At 44.6% G+C, this 27,853-nt stretch overlaps 1 protein-coding gene across 1 annotated transcript in view; it reads right to left on the reverse strand.

Moving 5' to 3' along the window:
* The window catches only part of NEMF (nuclear export mediator factor), a 56,643-nt gene that overhangs the window by 20,611 nt on the left and 8,179 nt on the right, over positions 1–27,853 (reverse strand). Inside the window, exons 5-17 of the mRNA XM_040334585.1 lie at positions 26,230–26,378; positions 24,757–24,824; positions 23,133–23,219; positions 21,449–21,522; positions 19,863–19,933; positions 19,484–19,559; positions 18,270–18,332; positions 16,258–16,335; positions 12,856–13,064; positions 11,033–11,215; positions 9,689–9,752; positions 7,798–7,886; positions 6,279–6,382 (exon numbers count right to left, since the gene is read on the reverse strand). Coding sequence (XP_040190519.1) covers positions 6,279–6,382; positions 7,798–7,886; positions 9,689–9,752; positions 11,033–11,215; positions 12,856–13,064; positions 16,258–16,335; positions 18,270–18,332; positions 19,484–19,559; positions 19,863–19,933; positions 21,449–21,522; positions 23,133–23,219; positions 24,757–24,824; positions 26,230–26,378 — 1,315 coding nt within the window. The remainder of the gene's footprint in view (positions 1–6,278; positions 6,383–7,797; positions 7,887–9,688; positions 9,753–11,032; positions 11,216–12,855; positions 13,065–16,257; positions 16,336–18,269; positions 18,333–19,483; positions 19,560–19,862; positions 19,934–21,448; positions 21,523–23,132; positions 23,220–24,756; positions 24,825–26,229; positions 26,379–27,853) is intronic.

The raw sequence follows: 27,853 nt of genomic DNA on the forward strand, positions 1-27,853 counted from the left end.
AGGAAGGATGAGGGCGGAGAACGACCCTGTCCTTATGAAAAACAAGATATGGTTCCTTACAGGATAAGGCCGCTAGCTCCGAAACTCTTCTTGCGGAAACTATGGCAACCAAAAATACTAACTTCCTTGTCAGTAGAACCAAAGGAATTTCAGCCAACGGCTCAAACGGTTGTTTCTGTAAACTTGACAGAACAAGATTTAAATCCCACGGACAAAGCGGGGATTTAACTGGAGGTCTAATACGTAAGACCCCTTGAAGGAAGGTCTTAACCAGCGAGTGGGTGGCCAGCGGCCGCTGAAACCACACTGACAGAGCAGAAATCTGTCCTTTGATTGTGCTTAATGCCAATCCTTTATCCACTCCTAGCTGGAGAAAACTTAATACTCTATCGATGGTAAATTTGCGAGAAAAGCCATCGCTTGGACTCACACCAGCCTACATAGGCCTTCCAGACCCTGTAATAAATCACCCTAGAGACCGGTTTCCTGGCTCTGATTAGGGTAGAGACTACTTTCTGAGACAGACCTCTACCCCTGAGAATCAGGGATTCAGCTTCCAGGCCGTCAAATTTAGATGCCGTAAGGCAGGGTGGAGGATCGGACCTTGCGATAGCAGGTCTGGCCGTAGAGGAAGAGTCCAAGGGTCTCCCACTACCATCTTTAGGATGAGTGAGTACCATGCCCTTCTGGGCCATGCTGGAGCTACCAGGATGACTGGTATGTGCTCCACCCTGATCCTGCGCAGCAGGCGGGGTAGTAACTGGAGCGGGGGAAACGCATAAAGAAGTTTGAACTGATGCCAAGGGCAAACCAACGCATCGGTTCCGCAGGCCATCGGATCCCTTGAGCGGGATATGAACCTGTCTAGTTTCTTGTTGAGTCTCGATGCCATGATATCCACGTCCGGCACTCCCCATCTTTGGCAGAGTGCTTGAAAGACTTGTGGATGCAGAGACCATTCCCCCGGCCATAGAGTCTGGCGGCTTAAGAAGTCCGCCTGAAAGTTGTCCACTCCTGGAATGAATATTGCCGATATGCAGGGCACATGCGCCTCTGCCCATAGGAGAATCAAGCTCACCTCTCTCTGAGCGGCTTGACTCCTGGTTCCCCCTTGGTGATTTATGTATGCCACGGCCGTGGCATTGTCTGATTGAATTCTCACCGGGAACCCCTGCAATTTTGACGTCCAAGCCCTGAGGGCTAGTCGAGCAGCTCTGAGCTCCAAGATGTTGATGGGCAACTGCTTCTCTGGCTTTGCCCAAGTACCTTGGCGAGTGCAACCATCCAAAATTGCTCCCCAGCCCGTCAGGCTGGCGTCTGTGGTCACTATCTTCCAAGCCACTGGGCTGAAAGACTTCCCCTTCAGTAGATTCTGAGGGTCTAACCACCAACACAGACTTTGTCGGACTCTTGATAAGAGCGGCAACGGGATATCCAAGGCCTGTGGCCTTCTGCTCCATGCTGACAGGATGGCTGCCTGTAGGATGCGAGTGTGGCTCTGGGCGTATGGTACCGCCTCGAACGTGGCCACCATCTTGCCTAGTAACCTCATACATAGGCGAATAGTCGGTTCTTTCTTGCTTAGAACCAGTAGGATTAATTCCTTGATGGCTTTTACCTTCCTCAGAGGTAGGAACACTCCTTGTTGTTCTGTGTCTAATCTCATGCCGAGATATTCCAACTGCCTTGTGGGCTGGAAAGCTGACTTTTCTCGATTTAGGACCCAGCCGAACCTCTCGAGGTATTGGACCGTGAGGGCCACTGCTCGCTCCAAGCCGGGAGACGAGTGGTCTATGACTAGGAGGTCGTCCAGGTATGCTAGGATCGTGACCCCTTGGATCCTTAGCTTGGCTAGGATCGGAGCTAGGACCTTCGTGAACACCCGGGGGGCCGTAGCCAACCCGAAGGGAAGCGCCACGAATTGGAAGTGACGCGAAGCCACCATGAAGCGTAGATATCTTTGATGTGGCTGATAAATTGGAACATGAAGGTAGGCATCCTTTATGTCTATGGACGCCATGAAGTCGTCCTTCTGGAGTGTGGCAGCTGCTGACCGCACGGATTCCATCCGAAATGAGCGGATCTTTAGATATGCATTTACCATCTTTAGGTCCAAAATTGGCCTGACATCTCCATTGGGGATGATGAATAGGTTGGAGTAGAAACCCAGCCCCTGTTCCAGGACTGGCCGGAATCCGAGGCGGATCGTTTGGAATCCTCGACTCCTGGAAATGAGGAGGAGGAAACCTTAGGAAATCTAATTTGTAGCCTGTGGCCACGGAAGACCGTACCCACTCGTCGGGAATGCTGGCTTCCCAAATCTCTGAAAAGAGTCGCAGCCTTCCCCCCACCTTCGTGGGTGGGGGCGCCCCTTCATAAGGTTGGCTTGGGGGCTGGTTTTGCTGGTTTGCGAAACCACTGCCTTTTGCCTCTAACAGCCTGTCCTTGTGATTTGCTGTTGAAGCCGAAGTTTGCTTTTGCAGGAGGCCGTCGATACTGCTTGGCATTAGAGGGCCCCTGCCCAGGGGAATACTGTCGTTTAAACGCAGGCCCCTGAACCTTCTTCTTAGTTGGCAAGAGAGTACTCTTGCCGTTTGAAATGGTCTGAATGTATTTATCTAGGTCTTCTCCGAAGAGTCGTCCTCCATGGAAGGGGAACCCTACCAGGAGCTTCTTGCATGGGGGCTCAGCCTCCCAGCTTTTTAACCATAAGAGTCTTCTCATATGGATAAGGGATAACGATAAACGTGACGCTTGCTGGATAGAATCCTTGATTGCGTCTACCGTAAAACATATGGCCTTAGGGACATCCGAAAATTCTTCTGCCTGCTGGGCAGGAATAAGTTTAAGCATCTGCTTAAATTGATCCGATAATGCTTGAGCGACCCCAATCGCAGCCACAGCTGGCTGTACTACTGCCCCTGCAGTAGTGAAGGAGTTCTTAAGTAGTGCTTCCAAGCGCTTATCAACTGGATCCTTGAACACCTGTATGTTTTCTACAGGGCATGTTAACGATTTGTTAACACATGAGATGGCTGCGTCCACTGCAGGAGTAGCCCATCTTTTGGAAAATTTTTCTTCCATAGGATATAGGACAGAGAACTTCTTAGGTGGTAAGAAGATCTTATCTGGCTTGTTCCAATCTTGGAACAAAACTCCCTCTAATAGAGGATGGATCGGAAACACAGCATTGCTTTGAGGCGCCCTCAGTGAGCCCAAAGCTGAAACCGTCGATACCTGGAGATCTGGTACTGGCAAGTTGAATGCCCTATGGACCAAGTCCGACAATCCTTGAATCCACCAGCTCTCCCTCAGGGAGACTGCCCCAGACTCCTCTGTATCCGGATCTTCGATCCCTGAACCTACTTGGTCCTTGTCCAAGAGGTCGTCCAATTCCCCTGAGGAAAGGACCTCCTCTTCTGAGGGTCCGCGCTCGGGCGATGGAGATCTATTCCGCTTACTGCCCCGCATAGCTGCGGCTATCATTTTACCCATGCTTTACTGCATCTCTTTTAAAGAGGTGAGTAATACCTCCTCCGTGACCATCTTAGGGTTGGACTGACCCGCGTCAGCTCCAGCCCCAGATCCCGATGGCCCCAAGGCTCCCTGTGGGGAAAGCAGCGGCATAGCATTGTCCGAGACCTCAGACTCTCTGGGGGAATCCCCACCTCTTGTACCCTTGTTTTTTGATGCCATGGTACAATACCGAGGTACACCTGCTACTTATTGGTACCTGGGACTTATAAATAGTTAAATGCCCAAACACCTGTTTGGGGGATAAAAAATGCTTCCTCTCCCCTAGATGACACTTTTTTTTTTTTTCAAATCTAGGAAAGAAAAAACATTCTGTCCCCCTGAGTAGTATTGCAAGAAAAACTATGAGATGGAAAAGAAACAGCCTATTCCTAGGCTTGAAAACAGTCTTTCTGAAGACTGCAATATTCTTTCTGGCCACTGTGTGTCCTCGGCGCCCCGTGCTTGCCGTTCTGGTCTTTCCTCCTCAGTTCCAAAGTATTGAATGAGCTATATGGAACAAACAAGGAAGGGCCGCCCCTTCCTTAAGCCACTGACCCGCCCTTCCCCCCCAGCAATCTCAAACAGGAAATGCCCCTCCCGACAGGGGGGGGGTGGGGTTGGGAGGAAGGGACCTCTCTGCTCCAGCAAACTGCAGCCTGCAGCCTGGAACCATGAGGAGGTCGGCGTTTTGCCTGCTTTGCAGGCCGTGAGGAGGAAGACTGAATGGAGCATCGCCTGGAGGCTTGCAGGTAAGCACAGCTCTCTGACACACACATATACTTTTATATCACAGGCCCCACTCAATGCTTTTCCAACACTACAAGGGAGGTCACATCTTATGGGGAATAATACATATAGAGCCATCCTATCTTTATGATATGTGACTAGTTTGCCAGATGCAGTGCATAACTTTAGGCATGTCCCCTGTGACCCCCCAGAAAAAACCTGCTAAGAACCAAGTTCCGCAAGTTTTTCCCCTCACTTACCTGCTCCATGCCGCAGGACTTTGCCAAGCAAGAGGCCCAATCTTCCCCCATCTCGGTGGGGATGTCTAGACCTTCAGGCCCTGGGTTCCTATGAAGGATCCACTGTCCTGGGCCCATATAGCACTCTGGCAACAGAAACATTAGGCACCCAAAGGTTTCTAAGTTCTGGGCCCAGGGTCCAGCTCTCTAAAAAGAAAAGCATTATGGGCTATACCCCAAGGGTTTGGGGTCCGGTTACTGACCACTTTAGCGCTGAGGCTTTTTTGGACAGAACCGGTTAGCTCACCTAATCCCAAGGATGTGGAGGCAAGCTAAACCATGACTAACACCTAAGACACTGGCGTAAAAACTGAGGTACTCCTCCTATGGGAGGGGGTTATATAGGGAGGGGCATTTCCTGTTTGAGATTGCCAGTGTCTACACCTGAAGGTACTCCATATAACCCATATAGTAATGAATGCCGCTCTGTGTCCCGTGATGTACGATAAAGAAATTTTTTTTTTTTTTTAGATGCCTTCAAAGTGTTGTTGCTAGGCAGAATAGTTAATCTTCCCACTTCCTGCACCTAGGTGCTTAATGCTTCCTAACCTACACCGCACAGACTCCTGGGAATGTAGTGGGTGTAACTTTCCAGGAGTCTGTGCATTCCCCAGTGTCAAAGAATCATGTGACTTGGACAGCACAGGTGCTGAAACCTGATCTGACACTGCTTGTGCAGCACCGAGCATGTGCGAGATTTGCAAGGCTGAAATCCAGGAAGTCATACAGTCTGGCTTCATGATGCCCACACTTAAGATGGCCCCAGTCAATTTCTATTTTATAAAGTGTCTAAATGCTGTAACAACCTTACAAAACGGACCTTAGTTTACAGACTAACTTTACTAGAATACATTAAGCTTGTGTATTACAGGGGTATTTATATTTAAAAAGTGAAATTGTGGCCAGAACTCCGCTTTAACTTCTACTACTAAATAGTTTTTTTATTACTTTTATCCCTATTACAGGAATCATAAATATCCCTTGTGATAGAAATAAGGGACGACAGGTCCTCCTTTTGAAGGCATCTATGAGACACCAGATCTCTCCTCTACCCTGGAAAAAAATCGGATCAAAAAAATAAAATCATTTATCTCATGCTTTTTAGCGTTTACATCTGCCCTAACTGTAAGTGACATAGTGCCGTCGCTCCCAATCTCCTAGACCAGGGGTATGCAACCTCAGCCCTCCAGCTGTGGTAAAACTACAAATCTCATCATGCCTCTGCCTCTAGGAGTCATGCCTGTGATTGTCAAAGTCTTGCAATGTCTCACGGGACTCGTAGTTTCAAAACAACTGGAGGGCCGAGGTTGCCTTCCCCTGTCCTAGACCATAGAGATGGCTGGTGACCTTCCCACCCCCCGCCAGCACCATGATAACTTGGCTGTACCACCGGGTTTCCTGATCGTTTGGGGGAGCCCAATGAAGAACCGGTGGGTGGCGGGGGGGGGCACCCGCTGCTTGTAAAAGCAATCCAGTGGCTAATCAGCCGCTGGTATTGCTTTTAGATGAAAAAGCATCGCCATCTAAAAAAAAAAAAAAAAAAAAATACATGGGGTTAAGGCTGCAGCCATAAGCCCAGGATAAACAGTGGAAGCCGTTCATGTACCCGATTTGGTGTCAAGTGGTTAAACTAAACCAAACTAACTAAAAACTAGACCCGAGATGTACATCAATGTTTATTTCGTCAAACTCCTACTATTCACTGAGCAGACAAGAGATTTAATACAAGTCACTTACCAGGCCGCAAATACCTCTTGACAATTATCTCATTCTGTTGCTGATCTCGCCCAGCTATTATCAGGTAGTTCTCCGAGCTTATAAACCATAAAAACTTCTCAAACCTAAAGAAAGATCAAATAAATACTTAATCTTCTGGGCACTGCAATTAGGACTTTTTTAGACACACAGATTATTACTGATATATCAACTGTGGTCAGCATGCATGCCTCCATCATCCGCAGATGTTTTGTGTCTCCCTCTGTCCTCCCCTCCCTGCCTGTCAGCTCGCACTAGCGCTGCTCTGCTCCTCTCCCTGCTGCTGCAAAACTATCTGACCTTAATATCATTCCCTCTGTCAGATAAAAATCTGTATCCTAGTGCCTGTGCTTTATAAAAAAAAATTAAATTATAAAATAAAAAAAGAAAGACAATTTCTATCTGTTAACACCGTCTCTCAGCGATCACGTGACTCCAGGCTCTCTCCTCCCCGGCTGATGTTAGCAAGGGAAATCTTGGCCCCGCCAGAGCTATCAGACGGGGAGAGCAGATAGCCTGGAGTAACGTGATCACTGGGAGATGCTGTTAAAACAGGTAGAATCTGCTTTTTTTTTTAATATATAAAGCACAGACACTATTCTGACAGAGGGGATAATATAAAGATGAGATAGTGGCTTAACAACCACTTAAACAGTCTTTAAAAATTCCGTTTTGGTAAGGAAAAAAAATCCAATCTAGGTCTACCATAAATAATGCAAATACTTTAGTGAACTTTGTTGGACACTAGTTATTTGTTTTGCCATGTCCTCTCCTCCTATTTAGCAAATTCTGAAATGGAAAGGTGTTTACAGTGATCCGTTTACAGTGCCCTCTAGGGGTCTGGCAGATTATTGAACCTGGAACAGATGCATCCGAGTTACTACCTCCTGTGTAATTCCTGGTCAGCCTCAAAGGCACTTAGCCTGGGAAGTCTCTGCAAAACCTCCAATACAGTCAATGTGAAAAGGAGAAGGCTGGTCACTTGAAAGACGGCTAAAACATGATTTTATTAATGCAGGTGAATAACGGTCAAATAACCAACGCGTTTCAAGCATCAGTCCAGCCTTTCTCCTTCTCAGATTATTGGACCTGCATCCAACCCTATTTGGTTTTGGCATAGCTACAAATAATACAATCCGTTTACTCAAATTATAGGTATGAGGATAGGTTTTCTCTCACTGGGAGAACTAAATGCTTTGTATGTCTGTTTATTCTAAAATTGAATAAAATATACTGAAATATAAAACCATCTAAAAAAAAATCTCAATGTTTTACTGAAAAGATCTACAGTGTCTGCATCCCTTTAGTAGAGGACAGGCCTAAGGAGAATCCCAATAAAAATGTAAACTCCAACTGAATAGCTACAAGAAGTAAGGCTGCACTATAACAATTCCAGAGTAATACAAATGCCCCTTTGTGACAAGGTTTAGTCAATCCTCTAAGCATGGCTGAGCCTCTGTTCTTTTATGAAGTGTAGCAGTAACATAAGTTCTGAACTCACCAGTACACCTTCCTGGCTTTCTGAATTGTGGTGACGGTCTGCACCTCCTTCAATGTCTGTTTGGTTTTCTTTTCTGCAGACTTAAATGCCTGTAATAGATATAAAATATTTTAAAGACCCCATCGCCAGACCATTCCCTTTAACAAAAATCTTGCCATAATATTTAATGCACATTTACTGTAATTTGTCAGCATACCAAGACATTTTGGACAATTTCATGATCCCAACTTCATGGGAACAGTTTGGGGATGGCCCCTTCCTGTTCCAACATGACTCCGCACCAGTGCACAAAACAAGGTCTTGCAGACTAAGACAAGGGATAACATTAAAGTTCATGTGGGTGTAAAGACAGGCATCCCAATACTTTTGACAATATAGTGTATATCCTCTAGGGGAACTTGACTGGCCTGCACAGTGTCCTGACCACAACCAGATAGAACACCTTTGGGATGAATTAAAGTGGAGAGTGTGAGCAAGAACTTCTCATCCAACATCAGTGCCTGACCTCACAAATACGCTTCTGGAAGAATGGTCAAACATTCCCATAAACACACTCCTAAACCTTGTGGACAGCTTCCCCAGAAGAGTTGAAGCCGTTATAGCTGCAAAGGGTGGGCCAACTCAATATTGACCCCTATGGACTACGATGGGATGCCAATAGAGTTCATATGCCTGTAAAGACAAGTGTCCCAATACTTTTGGCAATATAGTAAATCTTTTACCTGTTAAAGCCTCCTTTAGGGAAAATGTTAAAGCCCTGAGACTGCTGTGGGGATGCTAGTAGTGGTCACTCAAGCAATACAAGGAAAGAAGTGGAGGGAACAGGTAAGGAAAGGAGTGGAGTGAACGGGTAAGGAAAGGAGTGGAGTGAATGGGTAAGGAAAGGAGTGGAGTGAATGGGTAGGGAAAGGAGTGGAGTGAATGGGTAAGGAAAGGAGTGGAGTGAATGGGTAAGGAAAGGAGTGGAGTGAATGGGTAAGGAAAGGAGTGAAGTGAATGGGTAAGGAAAGGAGTGGAGTGAATGGGTAAGGAAAGGAGTGGAGTGGAGTGAATGGGCAAGGAAAGGAGTGGAGTGAAGTGAATGGGTAAGGAAAGGAGTGGAGTGAATGGGTAAGGAAAGGAGTGGAGTGAATGGGTAGGGAAAGGAGTGGAGTGAATGGGTAGGGAAAGGAGTGGAGTGAATGGGTAAGGAAAGGAGTGGAGTGAATGGGTAAGGAAAGGAGTGGAGTGGAATAAATGTGTAAGGAAAGGAGTGGAATAAATGTGCAAGGAAAGGAGTGGAATAAATGTGTAAGGAAAGGAGTGGAATAAATGTGTAAGGAAAGGAGTGGAATAAATGTGTAAGGAAAGGAGTGGAATAAATGTGTAAGGAAAGGAGTGGAATAAATGTGTAAGGAAAGGAGTGGAATAAATGTGTAAGGAAAGGAGTGGAATAAATGTGCAAGGAAAGGAGTGGAATAAATGTGTAAGGAAAGGAGTGGAATAAATGTGTAAGGAAAGGAGTGGAATAAATGTGTAAGGAAAGGAGTGGAATAAATGTGTAAGGAAAGGAGTGGAATAAATGTGTAAGGAAAGGAGTGAATGATTGGAAAATGGAAGGTCAGAAGAAGAGACCGACTCCACCTCGAAGATGTAATACAAGCCGGAACTACAGTAGGGCTATTACATGACTGGTCATCTGCTCATGGAAAGCAATTGTTGCCCTGCTGTTATATTTCAGATACATTTGTTTTAGGACTACTCTGCACCATTACTGCTGGTAGGGCAAGGTATGGCCAATGTATTTATATAATTGTTCTTTCTGGAGCTCAGCCTTAAATTTTAAAAAATATCAGTTATGGATTAAACACAACTGGAATCACAAGCGGATTTTGGCTGAACAGGTAGGTACCTTTTCTGCAGCTTCCACTGTCTTCTGGGTTTTCTTTGCAGCATTCCTCTTGTGATCATAGTACCTGAAAACAGACAAGATATCAGAACAATTACAGGCCCATCTGACACATGGGTCCAAGAACTTTCGGATTATTTGAAAGTGTATCTAAACCCCAAAACAAAAATGGAAGATATTGCAGCTTACCAGTCATTAGATGTGGTGGCTGCATTTTTTTTTCTTTTTGCAGGCTTTTTTTTCACCCGTCAGTAACACTTATTGTCCCAGGGTAATAACGCTCACCCACCATGCTCATCTATGGCTGGACAGTGCAAACCAAGATAAGAGTGTGAGCCACTCAGGCTGTATGGGAATGTAGTCCTGTGTCCACCGCTGTGAGTGCTGGCCAGGAAGGGGGCTTATCTATGCTCCAGGCAAACGGTAAAGAGCGATAGGTGACCCGGAAGTCGTACATCAAATCAAAGCCTGCTCTGTAATGGTGAATGGCAGTCTCAGCCATTCACTATCACAGAGGCCTCTCCTCACAGGATTAGATTGACAGCAGCAGAAGCCCATGGTTCCTGCTTCTGTCTCTGTGGGATTCATTCAGCGCTGCTGCAGATGGACACAGTACTGAATTGATACAGGACTCAGGTAAGTATTTAGAGAAGTGAGGGGGCAATAAATCTACTGGGACATTTTATATCTTAAAGGATAAGTTCAACTTTGGGAACGTTACATGTAACACCCGTATTTAGGGTGGAACATGTAAAATGTTCCCAATGCTGCTGCAGCCGCTGCCCAACCCCCGTTGTGACAGCAGTACAGGGATAAGTTCGCTGTACTAGCTGTCACTTTTTGAAATCAGCACAGCTGTGCAGGGCTCCACCCACACCGCTGCGTCAGTCATACACACAGCTCTGTGTGTGAATGGACTACAAGCTCCAACATTCTTTGCAGCTGTCGGCTTGTAGTTCTCAATGAAGTACCATGGTGCTGTGGAGAGCCGTGGTAGTTCATTGATTCTTCTTGCCCATAAGAAGTACAGGCACACAGAAAGATCTGCAGAAAACCTGCATGGCACCAGTGATCTGCTGATGCAATGCATTACACATTATACACATATATACACATTTTTTCTAACCTTCAAAAAAAAATTGGCATTTATTTTTATTTATTTAAAGCGAACTTATCCTTTAATGCAGGAGATTGCCTACACAACCACTTTGAAACATTACATGTTTGGCTGCTTATTTAAAGCTGAACTCCAAGCTCTCCTACAAAAGTTCCAGGCATTGGGACATGTTATACCTCTTGTTGTAGCCTGGCGATTTGTATAGAATGTAGAAAGATCACGTGACTCACTTTTTGGCATTGGCGTATGCCGACAGGTTGAGGTCCACATCCACAAGAACCGGTTTGTTTTTCTGCGTTTTCTTTGGCTGTTGCTTATTTTTACCCTTTTTCTTCTTTCCTTTTGGCTCTTCCGACTCTGGTTTTAACTCTTCTTCATCTTCGTCCTCCTCGTCAGAAAGTATGAACGGGTTCCTGAAAGGAGACTACACTCAGATGGGCCGGGTACAGTCTTGCAATGTGTTCTCCCAAATCAAGTCTTCCTGTAGCTCCCACTGCCTGGCTAACTATAGGTCTGATGCTTCGCCCAGGCAAGGGGAACTGCAGAGGGACTTGGGGGAAAAAGAGCAGCAGAATGTGTTAAGAGGACTTATCACCCATCCAACCCAGCACTGCAAAGTAATGTCCCCTTTAAAAAACAAAGTAAGTGTCTTCTTACTTTATCAGGATTAGAAAAAAAAAAAAAATCAGGTTGCACGCACAGCTGAATAAATCAGAATACTTATAACTTCAAAGTGATCATGTGCCTTCACTGTCCAATCAGCAAGCTGGGGGAATAGTTTGGTGAACAAACTGTACTATATAACTGTAGTGGAGAAATGTGCTGACAATGTCCTGGCTTTACTGTATGGCACACGTGAATCACAGGCCAGGTCTGTTACCGAGTGCCGATTATGGTCTGCACTAAGTCTAAGGTAAACAAGGATACAAGGCATACAAGGAGCAAACATTATTCCCGCAACCACAGGTTGCAGGAAATAAATTTGCTCGATTCCCCCATCAACACAGACAGTGTTGATGCGGGGAATCCCTCCTGCCCGGCCATTGTCCTCTCCCGGTGGGGGAAAACCATCTCTGCCGGGAGCAGACCGTGATTACCGCTAGCGGCTATAGCAGCCACTAGTGATAATCGCAAGAGAATCCACCAACTTGGTACATTCCTCCTGCTCATTAACTGTTCAAATCTCGGCCGATTCCTGCTGAACTGTCCAAGATTCAAACCATGTATGGCTGGCCTAACTGGTGCCTAATGATCTGCATAGTTCTATTTAGACAACCCGCACAACTGCTGTAACGGGAACAAAGATAAAACAATGAAAATGGGCATGGTTAGTAAACCAACCAGCCAATTGCTTGTCTGCTTCTGTGAAATGAATTGAGCTTTAGGACACACAATGCCAGGATGTAGATCTACTGCTCTGTTGGGGCCCATGTTGATGACTTTTGTTGGTTTTGCATTCCCATTCAAATATACAGTATAGGAATTACAAATTTGTTTGAAGCTGGACAAATGAACACGTCAAGCATTTCTTAATGATCTAAAGCCTCATACACACGATCGGATTTTCCGCAGACAAAGCCTCTGACTTTTGTCTGAAGGACGTTGGCCAGAAACTTGTCTTGCCTACAAACGTCAAAGAGTTGTCGGCCAACAAACACAAACGTAGTTACGTACTACATGGTTTTTCAGCTCTTTAGCGCCACCCTTTGGGCACCTTCTGCTAATGTGTTTGGTGAGCATTGCTTCTGAGCATGCGCGTTTGTACTTTGGACTTTTGTTCGATGGACCGTTCTCCATGGAAAATTTTAAAGCGTGCCATTCAACATTTGTCCGTGAAAAATCCGACAATTGTCCGATGGACTGTACAAAACGGTCGGATTTTCCGACAACAGCCTGTCAACACACAATTCCCGTCAGAAAATCCGATCGTGTGTACGAGGCTTTAGAAAAGTCTCAAAGCGGATGTTAAGCTGGTGAAGCTCAAAACCGGCTGACACAGGCTGTTAGTGTTCCATTTTGGGATACAGAAGTAATGCGTACAGCTGACACTTACTTAAGCAGCATGGTAATATGATTAGTCTGCAACTTCAGCTCTTTGATGGCAAGAGCAACAGGGTCCCCCTGGATTTGTGCCTCCTTCACGATCTGTCCAATCTCCGACCAGTCTATCTGATTGGCCAGGGCACTGCGCACGACCTGCACCGCTCGATCAACGATGTCCAAGTTCATTTCAATCAGTTCTCCTTTAGACTTGTCTATTTCCTATCGGGGAGAGATTTGACATGGTTGGTGAAGGTGAATATGTTTTATTATACTCTGTAATGCATTTTTTTAAATAAAAAGTATAACAAAAAAATGATAAATTGGTCAGGAACAGACAGAGCTTTTCATTTGTTTCAGTGACAGGTGAGATATTTGCCAACATCATTGTACTGCATCTGTGAAACAGCTAAACCCCTGAGGCATGCAGTTATTAGTTTTAATGATTTCTCACCAGGATCGTCATTAATATCAGTGTTAAGAGAAGAGATTTTAATGGCGTCCAAATGTGTTAATGTGTTGGAAAGAAAAAAGGAGGGCGCACCAACCTAGTGCATTACCACATAAAAAGGTTTTGGTGATGCACTAGGTCGGTGTGCCCTCATTTTATCTTTCTTTCTCTAGGCGTATGAACACCCACTGCTCTGAGGAGGGCTGCAAGACTCTAGACCAGTGGTTCTCAACCGTTCTAGTGCCGTGACCCCTTAAAAAAATTTCCCAAGTTGTGGGGACCCCTAGCAGTAAAAAAATTTGTAGCGTGGAATGTGAGCACCCGAAGCAAAACAAGTAATTTGCGCCCCTAACCCTTACATTTATGAAGTATTAAAACCCCTTATGGTACATTTAATTATGTACCACTCTTTGTTCTCCTTTCTTTCCCTTTTATCTCTCTATCCTAATTTTTTCTTTCTTTTTTTTCCCCCATCACTCAATCTAACCGTTTTTCTTGCTCTCTCTCTCAATCTTTCTCTCCCTTTTTATTTGTTGTTCCCCCTCTTTTCCTTTCCTTTCCACGTATTCTCTATTTTTATTCCTTCCCCTACTCCTTGGGGGTGGGGTGTTGGGATGAGTGGGGGTGGGAGAGTTGGGATGTTGTGAACTGAATGGGCGGCTGCAAAGAGGCCGAGTGGGCGGCTGTGGGCTCCAGGGACAGCCCTGCTGGGTGGGTGCAAAAGCGGGCTTCAGGAACAGCCCAGGATTTGGTGACCCCTGACAAATCATCATTTGACCCCCGAGGGGGTCCCGACCCCCAGGTTGAGAACCACTGCTCTAGACCTTGCCTTAAGACTGGTCTACACTACCCGTGTCCAGCAAAACAAGGGTAGAGTGCAGGAGAATTTTGTTTTATTGTCCAAATGTGTTCTACATGTTTCCAGAACTAGAATTCCCCCTCTCATGGGCCCTAAGCATTCCCAAACACTGGGGCCCCTCCATCATGGTTCTCCTTACACTGAAATCCGCACCACTTTTCTCACACTGTGCACTATACGGCCAAATGTTTGAGGACACCTCACCATCACACCTACTGTATGGCCAACAGTATGTGGACATCCCTCCAAATAACAGAGTTCCAGTGAAAGGTTCAGTTAATACTACAGCATGTAAATACATTTTAGACAATTGCCCCTTGCAACCTTGTGGGAACAGTATGGAAGTAATGACTAAGCGCGAACATTTGCGCGAAACGCGTCTACCTCTTTGTCCCCTGCTCCATCTGTCAACCACTTGTCATATGAAGCTTCAATAAAAAGATTTTTGAAAGTGCAGCCATCCGGAATTATTTCTTCATATGGGGAAGGCCCTTGTCTGTTCTACCGTGACTATACAGGCCCTGTGCACAATGCCAACTCCAATGGCTTGACAAGTTTGATGTGAAGGAACTCAAGTGTCCTGCACACAGCCCTGACCGTTTCCATTCTGAACACCTTTGGGATGAACTGAAATGCTGATTGTGAGCCAGGTCTTCTTGTCAAAGTTAGTATCCAGCATCACAAATGCCCTATGGTTGAATAGGCACAAATTTCCAGAGACACTTCAAAATCGTGTGGTAGGCCTTCCCAGAAGACAGCAGGCTGTTATAGCATCGAGAGGGGAGGGGGGGGGTGAAGAGTGGTCAACCTAATATTATTGTCCATGGTTTTGGAATGGGATGTCTGACATGCTCTTAGAGGTGCGATGATCAGGTGTCCACAAACTTTTCAAACTGCTCTCTGCCCCTTTCTCCATTATAGCAGAGCTCAACAGAGGTTGTGTGACCCCACAGATATTCTATATAGAGCCGCAAATGTCCACCATTTCTGGCTCCAGTCAGGGCTGGGACAAAAATTTGGCCCTGGACTTCATCCAGACTGGCCCACTTTGATAGGTCTCTCCTGTAGCGGCCGGACAACTCCCGCCCCAGCCACCCAAGCCCTCTCTCCCCCTTAACTAGCCACTAGCCGTTCTACTTTATTAGAGTAAAACGGCTGGCACTGGTACTCTTATAGGCAGTACCAGTGGGGAAGCTAGACATTATTTCACCCGGGCAAAAAATCCGTTTGTGACCCCCCCCCCCCCCCCCCCCCCATGGGACAAGATTAGGCAGAAGTGAGAAACTCCCAGGACATAGTTGTTGAGTCAGCTGTCTGTCCCCTCCCCTGTGCTCCTTCTGGTCCCCCCCATGCTCCTCTGTCATCCCCCTGCTTCTCTGTTCCCCCCCAGGTGAGCACTGTGGGGAGGGAGAGGAGGTAAGCGCTGCAGGGAGGGAGAGACAGAGGAGCGGAGGGGGGCAGTGGTCCGCTGTCACTGAAGCCGGCCCACTAAGCCATCGGCCCACCGGGAAACTCCCTGTAGTCCCAATGGCCAGTCCATCCCTGGCTCCAGTGTATAGTTTGGGGGAACCTGTGCTTCACCGAGACACAGTGCTTCCCGAAACATGGTGGGAGGTTATCCTTTATAAGCATTGCTAAAATCTAGCTGTCCTAATTCCAACCACACTTTTGTTTTCAACTTTGGAAAGGATTTAAATTCCTACAAGATTCTCATTTCTGTATATGACCCCATTGTAGAGATTTTTTTCTTGATTCCCGTCTTTGCAACACCTGTGCAAGAAAAAGGGTAGAGTAGCCGTCACCAGGATTGGAAGAATAGAAATCAATGAAAAAAATACAGCCAGAGGTTCCCCGCTCTACTAAAAATGTGTTTGTCTGCATCACAGTTGGAAAGATTTCCCATTATTTTCTGTCCTGGTAGTAAGTGGAAATCTTTATGATAGAGACACAGAAGGCATTGCAGATCAGATTTAGGAAAGCGATGCTACAAAATCAGATCAGCGATGATGACCTTCCCTGAATGAATGGCTGCTTTTGCCTCCATATGGGGAGTCATGTGAATTACTGTTCAGTGATAAAGACGTGCGTCAGCTACGAACGCTTACCTGAGTAGTGTGCAGTGACTCCAGGCGATTCTCATGGTCTTTCCGGAAATTGTCTAACTTTTTAAGAGCTTGTTTTTCCTGTAGGCATCAGATAAAACCTTGTGTCAGTATTTGCAAAATTAGTACAGTATATAAATCATTACATGAGAAAATATACTCTTGAACATTAAAGATGAACTCCGGACAAACAAAAACAGACACACAGTAACGCACTTCTTTTTTAATTAGTATCTCACTAAACGTATTTTTTTTTTTTTTTTTAAACATAAGCAGTGCAAATACCTGGTTTTGGAGTTGGCATTAGCCTGTTGCAGCCCCTAAACAGAAGAGATCAGACTGGGAGAGGGAGAAGCCAGTCTGTTAATTTGCTCACAAGGAGCATGAAGACAGAAAGATGAGCTACCTTCATTGTCCAGCAACAGGCTGGAGGAGGGACAAGACCTTTAAAAAAGTTAGTTGACCTTTTACAGAAAATCTCCCCACCTCCCTGGTACCTGCTTTACTTACCTCCTGGATGGTCAGGGCTCCTGCAAGCTGCTCCACTGGTCCTGGGATTTGAAAACACTGCATAGATGGACAAGAGGGATTCTGATTGGTCAGCGCCCCTCCATGTGACGGTGCTGCCCAATTAGAATCCGTCTGGTAAGTCCTGGCAGTGCTAGACGAGAAGGATTGGGGGATCTTGAATTCCTGGACCGGCTTGCTGGAGCCCTGACAACTCAGGATTGCAGGAGGCAAGAACAGCGGGGGGAAGAGAGGGGGGAGGGGGGTGTCTGGAGTTAGATCACCTTTACAGATTTTATGTAAAAGGTCAACATTTTAGGTGTTAGTTAACCACTGACCAGCTCCTGTAAATATACGGCGGCAGGATGGCTCTCCTGCGCAAATCGCCATATATGTACGCTGGCTCCTTTAAGCGGGGGATTCGATGCACGTGGCTGGCGGGCGAGACCGCCACAGGCCACCCACAGTCACGAGAGCAGAAGGGGGGAGAAGCAAAATAGTCTGTTCCTACTAAATAGGAACAATGATCTGGCTCCTCCTCTAGTCAGTCCCATCCCCTCACAGTTAGAAACACACCTAACCCCTTGACCCCCCCCCACCCCCTCAGTAATCAGTGGCTATTATTAGCTCTAATCGCTGTATAAACGTCAATGGTCCCAAAAAAGTGTCAAAAGTGTTCGATCTGTCTGCCGCAATCCCAATAAAGAAAAACCGCTGATCACCACCATTACTAGTAAAAAAAAAAAAAAAAAACCTATCCCCTATTTTGTAGGCGCTATAACTTTTGCACAAACCAATCAGTATACGCTTATTGCAATTTTTTTTTACCAACAATATGTAGACGAATACATATTAGCTTAAACTGATGAAGATTTTTATTTTATTTTATTTTGTTTTTTAAATTGGGATATTTATTATAGCAAAAAATAGTGTTTTTTTCAAAATTGGCACTCTTTTGTTTTTAGTGCAGAAAATAAAAACCGCAGAGGAGATCAAATACCACCAAAGGAAAGCTCCATTTGTGGGGAAATAAAGGACATACATTTTGTTTGGGTACAGCGGCGCACGATTACGCAAGTGTCAGTTAAAGCGACGCAGTGCTGTATCGCAAAAAATAGCCCGGTCAGGAAGGGGTGAATTCTTCCGGGGCTGAAGTGGTTTACTACAGCAGAAAAATATCAAGTCACCTGCCCTGCCAAGTCAGGCTGTGTTGTGTGTAAATCTAAAAACTGGTAAAACAGAAATACAAATTATTTTTGCATGTAAAACAGTTCCTCTATATGTATTTAGTCATTTGCCTGGAGTTCCACTTCACAGTGCATGGTATTTGGGGCAAATCCTGAAGTTACACTTTAAAAAGCTGCGACTTTGCAAGCCAAAATGGTATCCGGCACAGAGAAACGAACTGCATTGCAATGTCATATCTCCCACAATTTACTGGCTATATGAATAAAAAAAATTATATTATGCATCAATAAATGATGTATACAAGCAGCAGAGATACAGACCAGCTGAAGAGCTTTGATATCAATCTTCTGACCTTCCAGCTTGGAGTAAAATTCATCAACAGCCTTTAAGGGAATAAGAGAAGTCAGAATAATGTTTTTCCTACTTAAGTCTACTTAAAAGTGAAATTGAGGCAGCAAGATTTCTCTATGCAAGCCTCTGACCCCACCTGGAAACTCTATCATACTCTTCTAGATAGATTACACTGAACCATAACCATAGAGAAAAGGCAATAAAATGTAATGCAGCCAGACTATTCATTTTGAATGAATCGCTATGTTAATTTGTTTACCAATTACTGGCTGCAATTTCAATTAAAATCTTGAGCTTTCAGCTTTAGGCCCCTTGCACACTGGGGCGTTTTTCATGCGGTACAGCGCTAAAAATAGCGCTGCTATACCGCATGAAAAATCATGCCCTGCAGTGTTCAATGTGAAAGCCCGAAGGCTTTCACATTGAAGCGGTGCGCTAGCAGGAGCGCACCAAAAGTCCTGCTAGCCGCATCTTTACCACGGTATAGGAGCGGTGTGTTCAGTAAATACGACGGTATAGCTGCGCTACAAATAGCACGGCTATACCGTCACCGCGGCTCCACGCTGCAATGTGAAAGCAGCCTTAGTCATCCCAATACAATGCAGGTGCAAAATCAGTTTTTCTTAATAAAGCAGCCACATACTAAATGGAAAAGCCTTTGCATTGCCAGTGTGATGCTCTCTATGTGGAAGCAGCGACCTCTCTGCAGTGGTATGACCACCTACTGATCTACTCAGCAAACAGTAAAGGCTCATGCTCTCCAGTGACTGGCCATGAAGGAAGCGTGTCAAACCACTGGCCTCCACAACAGAGAACAAGGGTCCTTCTCTGCAGCATGCTAGCAAGGGGCTTGTAAAATATGTGCTTACCAGCCCCTTTGTCTGTTAACATCATAAGCGTGCGAACAGGGTGTGCCAGGTGTGCCCAGGCACACCCCAATCACCCGGTGTGGTGCAGATTCCCCTTGTTTAGACAACTGATATTTCACCCAAGCCCCCTAAAAAATACAATTGTAAAAAACAATAAAAACGAAAATAAAAATGACTGACATCGTCCACTGCGCTACTGACACCGTCCATTGCGCTGCCGTCAGTCAATATACACATGAACACACGCAAATGTGTTTGAGCTTTGGGGTACACACCCTAATACAATAGGCCGTTCACACCTATGGTTAACATACCTTATCAAAGGAATCAAATTCCACGTACGGACTGTTGATATGCTGGGCAAAAAGAAATGGATGGAATTCTTCATAGCTAAAAACAAAAAAAAAACAAAAACAAAAAATAAAATAAAAAATCTAGGCTGAATAAAACTCAGGAGAAAAAAACAACAAGTCATGTTAATTTACGGTCATATGCAAAGAAAATATGAGAAAGGTAGATAAGGGAGTCCTGCTCCTACTTTTGTCCTCAGATTAATATGTTCTGGTATACTTGAAATGTATGTATAACTACGTCAACTTTCATGTGTTCATTGTATACTTTTTCATATGGCGACAATAAAAAAGTAAAACATAAAAAAAAAAAACACTCTAGAAAAAAATGGCATCTGCTCACGTTAGAATGTCTTCAGATGGCTTATCTGGCTCCAGACTTGGCTTCTTCTCCCTCTTCTGTATTATGTAGCCCTGTTGGTGACACCGGAATTAAATACTGACAAAACTCTGCACAACAAAATACTACTGAAATGTTACTATCCTGTCCCAATGGGTACCAGTTCCCCAAAAGGTAGTATCTTGGACAACCAACGTAATTTTCTCACAGTGGGCATCCTTTATTATAATTATTATTTCCAAAAGCAGGTGGATGCCGCACCAGTCCAATACTGCAACGGTCCCCCATCAGCTCTAAGACTGAGAGCTCCATGAGCAGAGAGCTGGTGTCTATCAGTCACTTCCCTCTGCTCCGCAACCCCCCCCCAGCCCCCCCCCCGCCCTACACTTACTGAAGCGCTGGGCTGTGGAGGGGACAGGAGCAACTGGCTCAGGCTCACAGCAGCTTTCCGAGAGCCTGAGCCTGGTGCCGGTCCAGGGTTGTGTGTGGATTCCGACTTGATTGTTTCGATCTTGCCCCAGCCCTGACCGCTGTCTCCTAAAAACAAGTCACAGGAGTGCAGAACAAACTGCCCTCCTGTGATCCACAGAAGCACAGCCAAACAAGCTTTGGCTGTACTTCTCCTTTAAATCAGAGGACCTTGATTTTTAGGTACAGTGTCTGCCGATTAGACTGTATAATGTAGTTAACGTACACACCTTTACCTTTCAAACAGAGGCCCTAGAGAATAAATTGGTGGGTTTTGCATGGGGCGATAGAGGCACTTTCTTTTCTTTTTTTTTTTTTTTTTACTGCAATTTATTTTTTAATCACTTTTATTGACATCAGATGGAAAGTTAACATCCCTTGTGACAGTAATAGGCAGCGACAGGTACTCTTTATGGAGATATATGGGGGTCTATAAGACCCAAAATCCCTCCTGTGCCCTTAAAAGCATTGGTGCATTTGAATGCTTTTGTTTTTTGAAAATGGCGCTATCGACATCTGGGTTAACCGGAAGGGATATCAGGTCATCGCTTCCGGGTTACCATAGCCGAGCACCGAATAAAACCAATCTTGGGATTTGTTCAGCTCTCTGCTTAGCCAGGAAGCGCCGGCTGGTCAAATGGCACTCCCTGTGGTACGGAAGATCCCGTTAAAGTCGCTAAAGGCACCTGGAAGGGGGGGGGGATCCCATCCCTCTGCTTGTAAAAGCAATCCAGCAGCTAGTTAACCACTAAAATTGCTTTTACATGAGAGCTTACGGTCGGCTGTAAAAAACGGTACTGGGATGATCCCGGTACAACCACTTGAAGTCCAGTGACGAGGGTACGTTGCTGGTTGGCAAATGGGTAATAAACCATATTTTGACAGCTATACCTGTCCTGATATCCTTTTTTATATTTAAAAAAATTTCTATCAAAGATTAAAAAAAAAATATATGTTTGTATTGTCCCACCCACTAAACTTGCACTAGAAAAAATAAACTGGAAATATGAATCTGGTGGCGATCACTGCTTTTTTAGGATGCTTTATTAAATATGGTAATCTGGCGTCAACCTTAGCAGATCCAACCGTAGGCAATCTGACAAAACTTTTCATCTTCTCACCTTTCCTGTATAATTAATGGTTTTGTCCATATAATCCTCTGCCTTCTGCAACGCCAGATTAACTTTTTCAAAATCTACAAATCAGAAAAGAAAAAAAAGTAAAAAATCTACAGGCAACTGGGCCCATTTATAAAACATAAACTCCAGAAAAATCTGCTAAATGTCTATTGGGGCAAATGATTTGTAATACAATTCTTTTGGTTTTGCAAACCAGACAACAAAGATAGGACTTCCATGTCCTCTGCCTTTAAAGTGGAAGTAAACTTCCATCTCTGACCTTTACCTATAGGGAAGCCTATAATAAGGTTTACCTATAAGTAGTGTAAATATCTCCTAAACATGCACAGTTTAAGAGATACTTACTGTAAATGTACCCAGCGACATCACTGGCGAACGCGCTCTGAAGGAATGACCACCCGTGGCGTTCCTTCAGAGCATGCGTGGGAGTGACGTCACCTTTTTGGGAACCAGTGACATTATTACAGTGATCAGTGCTAAAAATATACACAGTCACTGTACTAAGGACACTGGCTGTGAAGGTTTTAACATAAGTGGGGTTAAGTGTGTCCCTAGGGGGTGCTTTCTAACTGTTTGGGGGGGATGAACTCACTGGATGTCGTTTCGTGCAATAGAGCTGACCTGTCGCAGTATATGTACTGCGGCCGGTTGGCAAGTGGTTAAAGAGACAACACTTGGCACTTTAAAAATTGATTGTCACATTCTTGCATTTATGAAGATACAAGGATATGGACTAATTTCTGAATGACATGTTTATATATTTATTCATTATTTTATTATTTCAGGTACTTATATAGGGCCATTAATTTACGCAGCACTTTACATACACATTGTACATTAGTCCCTACCCTCAATGAGCTTACAATCTAAGATTGTAATTATCTAAAGTGTTAAAATGAACAAATTCTCTCCTTATTTCACTTTTTCTTTTTTCAGTTGTTTATTGCAAATGTACACATGTGGGGATTTGTTTTTATGTAACCAGGTAGCGCTAAAAACACCTATGTATGTCATTTAAAGGTACAGTACCTTAACAGAGCAGCAGCCGGTGATATTAAGGTTTGGGTTTTTTTTTAAATAACAAACATGAAATACTTACCAAGTATACCCAGTTGGTCTTGCACAGAGTGGCCCCGATCCACGTCTTCTGGGGTCCCACGGCGGCTCTCGCGGCTCCTCCCCGCATTAGATAACTACCTCTGGGAAGCTCTCTCCCGAGGGGGTTACCTTACAGGCGCGATCCTGAGTCAAACACTCGGCGTCCATAGCCGCTGAATGCATAACTTCCCTTGCGCCATTGGATTTGATTGACAGCAGCGGGAGCCAATGGCTGCGCTGCCATCAATCTATCCAATCAAAGCCGGACTCCGTGGAGAGAAGGATGGCAGGGACGCACCGACGGAAATTTGGGGCTCAGGTAAGTAAAACGTGGGGGCTGGGGGGCCTGTACACTGCAAGGCGTTTTTTCACCTTAATGCATAGGATGCATTAAGGTGAAAAACACAAAGGTTTACAACCCCTTTAATTCACATTGGTTAACATCCTAAGCACTGAAATATTAAATTAGTTCTAAAAATTGGGGGGGAACTTAATCTCGGGGTGCTCAAAGGCCTTTGTGTGTGGGCCTAAAATCTTATTTATATAGACCTTTAAAATATTCACTTACCCGTTTCCTCTCTTATCTGGTCAACCTTGACATTAGCAGACAATCCAGTTTCCAGAAGGCAATGTTCGATCAGTGTAGCTCCATAAGCTAGAAGAGAGTTCAGTTTTAATAAAGTGACCCTGTCAGGTTTGAAAAAAAGATTGAGAATAAAGGACTGTGCAACAGATGAGCATTTATATTCCCGAATCTCCTACCTTCCCTCCTTTCGGGTGCTACTGACTCTGTAAGACTTCGGCATTTAACACGTCAGAGGGTTATTCCACCACCACGTGCCATGTCCCTATCCTCTGAACCCTATGTCAATTATGTATAGGCCAGGGGATGGACCTACAGCCAGGGCTGGACTGGGACAAAAATTTGGCCCTGGACTTCATCCAGACCGGCCCACTTTAATTCAATAAAATGCTGCCCCCACCCCCGCGAAAAATCACGCCCACCAAAAGGCCCTTACATCCATTATTGTATATCATGAGAGGGTGAGAGAGAGAGGGAGGGTTGAGGGAAAGGGGTGAGAGGGGGTGGGTGAGAGAGGGGGGTTAGTGTAAGAAAAAGAGAGTGAGTGTAAAAGACAGGGGGTGAGTGTAGGACCCCTTTTTACACTGAGGCGTTTTTTAGGCCCTTTGGGGCTAAAAATAGCGCCTGTAAAGCGACTGAAAAATGCTTCTGCTGCAGCCCCAGTGTGAAAGCCTGAGTGCTTTCACACTGGGGCGCTGCCAGGGCATTAAAAAAAGTCCTTCAAGCAGCATCTCTGTTTTAAAAAACGGCCCACTGAGCCATCGGCCCACCGGGAAACTCCCTGTAGTCCCTATGGCCAGTCCATCCCTGCCTACAGCACATGGTGGAGGGCACAGGCATCCAACATTCCTTAAAGTGTTAAATGAAGAAGAGTCATTTGGAGGCTGCAGAGCTGGAACAGAAGTGAAGGTAGGAGACATGGGGGATTATTTACTAAAACTGTAGAATTGCATCAGATTTTGCACTCTCTAGAGGCCAATCAACTTCCATGCATTAGGCTCCGTTTCCACTATTGCAACCCCAAAGTCATACAATTTTACCAAAGATTTTGATGCAACTTGAAGAAATGCCTGTGTATTCTTAAGGTCCTGGACCTCAAGTCGCATCAAAGATGTGCAGGGACTACTTTGAAGTCACACAGATCTGAACGGTACTCATTGGAAATCATGGGGAACGGCTTGTCATGCGACTTTGCAGTCCCACTAGTGGAAACCGAGCCTTATTGCCAAAGCTTAACTGAACAAACGGAAGTTAGAAGACAATTGGCTGCCATTCACAGCAGCATCAGATTCCGAGTGCACCAGGTTTAGTAAATCTCCCCCATAGATTGCCAATGAGAAGAATACACTACATCTTCTGGTGCATGGAATTTTTCAACCTTAAAGAGTTGCTTTAAAATCATAACTGGAAAACACAGTTATAGAAAATGATATTAAAGAGACTGGAAAGGAGTGTAAATTATAAATACCAACAAGTTGATGAAGGGCAGAATGAGGAACCAGAAAAAGGAAAATATAAGCAGATGAAGTTCCTGCTTTAACATTGAAGGACTTCCCTTCATTATCTCGTACAGCCCAGGGAATGAAAATGGATCGCTGTGGCTACTTACGGAGATGTGGGTTGAGGGCTCTCTTCAGCTGATCTCCTTTTTGAGCGTTTGCTACAATCTCTTTTAGCCTTAAAAAAATAAATATTAGCAATATTAATAAGAACAGTCTGTTTAAATCCCATTATAACACAACTATCTGATCTTACTTTTTAAGTGTTGTTAGGGTCTGAATACTTATGCCAATGTGATAAATTCAGCCTTCCCTTTTTAACCGCCACATGTATATGTACGTCCACAGAATGGCACATATGGGCGTACATGTACGTCCCTGCCTTTCCGCGGGTCGGGGGTCCGATCGGGAAATCCGCGGGGAGCATTTTGGGTTGTTCCCAGAAAAGTAAGAGGGGTCCAAAGAATTCCCTTAATTTGCAAGGAAATGCAGATGGAAAAAAAAAAACTGACTGGGGTTATATATTCCTCTCGTACCCCAAAATGAAAAAAAGGCTTGTCTATAGTTCTTCTTTAACCCCTTCATGCCGACCTTATGCAAATATGAGGCCTTGGCTTAAAGGGGTTGTACCGGGTTGATGCTTGCAACTGCAGGCATCCCCCCCGGTACCGCTTTTTTGGGGATAACAACCAATGCGGCTAAGGCGCTCAGCTGTTATCGCCCCCACCAGGAGGCCCGATCGTCCAGCCAGCACATCCGCCAGTCTTATAGACCCCAGATCCCTCCATAAAAGAGTACCTGTCACTGTCTATTACTGTCACATGGGATGTTTACATTCTTTGTGACAGCAATAAAAGTGATGAGAATTTTTTGTTAAAGGGACAGCATAAAAATAAAAAACATAAAAAAAATGTATTTTTATTTTTATTTTTTTTAGAGCGCCCCGTCCCTCCATGCTTGCATGCAGAAGCAAAACGCATACGAAAGTCGTGCCCGCAAATGTAAACACACATGTGAGGTATCGCGGCAATCATTAGAGCGAGAGCAATCATTCTAGCACTAGACTACCTATGCAATTTGCAGACATTTTTAATGCGTCGCCTATGGTGATTTGGAAGTATCGTAGTTTGTCACAATTCCAGGAGTGTGCGCAGTTTTAAAGAGTGACATGTTAGGCATCTATTTACTCAGCGTAACACCATCTTTCACATTATACGAAAAAAATGGGCTAACTTTACTGTTTAGTTTTTTTTTTATTTTATTTTTTATTCATGAAAGTAATTCTTCCACAAAAAAAAAAATGCATTTGAAAGACCGCTGCGCAAATACAGTGCGACCTAAAATATTGTAATGATTGCCATTTTATTCTCTAGGGTTTCTGCTAAAAAAACATACATAATGTTTGGGGATTCCAAGTCATTTTCTAGCAAAAAATATGGAAATAGTAAGCAACAAATGTCAGAAAAAAGCATGAATGGGTCAATGAATATATACTGGTACTAACATGTGGTTCAGCTCTAAATATAGTGAAGGACTGTTGGCAAGCTTTGTTGCCCTTGTGTGATATTCAATCAGAATCATACCTCTCCATGGTAATAAGAGGTTCGGGGCCTTTGGCGTTGCCAACAGGATAATGTTCTCTAACCGCAAATTTGACATCATCAGCTTCATCTGTGCGGAACCTCAAGATGTTAAGAATGAGATACTCGTGGTCTGTGAGCACAATGTTGCCCTGGGAAACAAGAGAAAGGAAATCCAAAATCAGGGATTTAGTCTCTATACTTGGTGATGATAGATTTTCATAATTTTTTTAAAAATAATTAATATGTTATACTTACCTGCTCTGTGTAATGATTTTGCACAAAGCAGCCCGATCCTCCTCCTCTGGGGTCCCCTGCCAACGCTCTAGGCTCCTCCTCTTCAGCTAATGCCCCCCATAAGAAGCCACATCATACGGGGGCAGTTGAGCAGGCAGTTCAGCCCCATCCCCATAACAGGATTTGATTGACAGCAGCAGGAGCCTATGGAGTTTCCCATACTAGCTGTCGCTTTTTAAAATCAGCGCGGCCCTGCAGGGCTCCGCCCACAGAACCGCATTGTTTATTCACATATCTGTGTGTGTGTGAATGAACTACAAGCCCCAACATCCTTTTGCATCTGTCAGCTTGTAGTTCTCATTGAAGCAATGTAGAGCGTCGTGGTAGTTCATTGATGCTTCCTGTCGGTGTATCTGCTTGTCCGTACGGCCAAATAATAAATGCATTTTTTTTAACTGCAAAAAAATTGGCATTTATTTTTATTTATTTAAAAAGTGATCCTTTATTGAATGCATTAAGGTAAAAAAAAAAAAAAAAAAAAACCTTGAGCCCTTATGCTGCGTACACACGATCATTTTTCGGCATGAAAAAAAACGTTGTTTTTAAAAAATTTAATTTTAAATGCTCGTGTGTGGGCTTCACGTAATTTTTCAGGTTCTAAAAAACGACAAAAAAAAAAAAAATTGAACATGCTGCATTCGGGTTGTAAAAAATTATCGTGTGTGGGCTAAAACGATGTTAAAAACCTGCGAATGCTCAGAAGCAAGTTATGAGACGGGAACGCTACCGTTCATATTGGAGTAAGCACATTCATCACGCTGTAACAGACAAAAAAGCGCGAATCGTCTTTAACTAACACAAAATCAGCTAAAGCAGCCCAAAGGCGGAAGGGAACTTCCCCTTTATAGTGCCGTCGTACATGTTGTACGTCACCGCGCTTTGCTAGAGCATTTTTTTAAAACGATGGTGTGTGGGCAACATCGTTTTAATGATGAAGTTGGAAAAACTTCGTTTTTTCAACATGCTGAAAAATGATTGCGTGTATGCGGCTTTAGAACCACTTTAAAGTGTTAAAACGGATCTTACAGTAATTTTACAATATGCAGCAAAAGTAAGAAAAAAAGCCATCTTTAAAGCAATAGCAAAGTCTGCTATTTCTTTTTAGGGGTCCCCAGGTGGGTTATGCCATAATGTACTAGTATGCACCGCATATTAGCACATCATGGCATACATGCCTGACAAACCAGCCTCCAGTGCTGCGCTGTCATCGATCCGGTGGGTCCCGGGCACTTCCATCTTCGCCTGGTCTTTCATGCCTTCGGCCGCCTAAATAGCTAAGCCACAATGACACCACATCACAGCAGCACAGATCAGGGCCATAAATATTTGC

This window comes from Rana temporaria, unplaced genomic scaffold, assembly GCF_905171775.1.
Source record: "Rana temporaria unplaced genomic scaffold, aRanTem1.1, whole genome shotgun sequence".
NCBI classification, from domain to species: domain Eukaryota; kingdom Metazoa; phylum Chordata; class Amphibia; order Anura; family Ranidae; genus Rana; species Rana temporaria.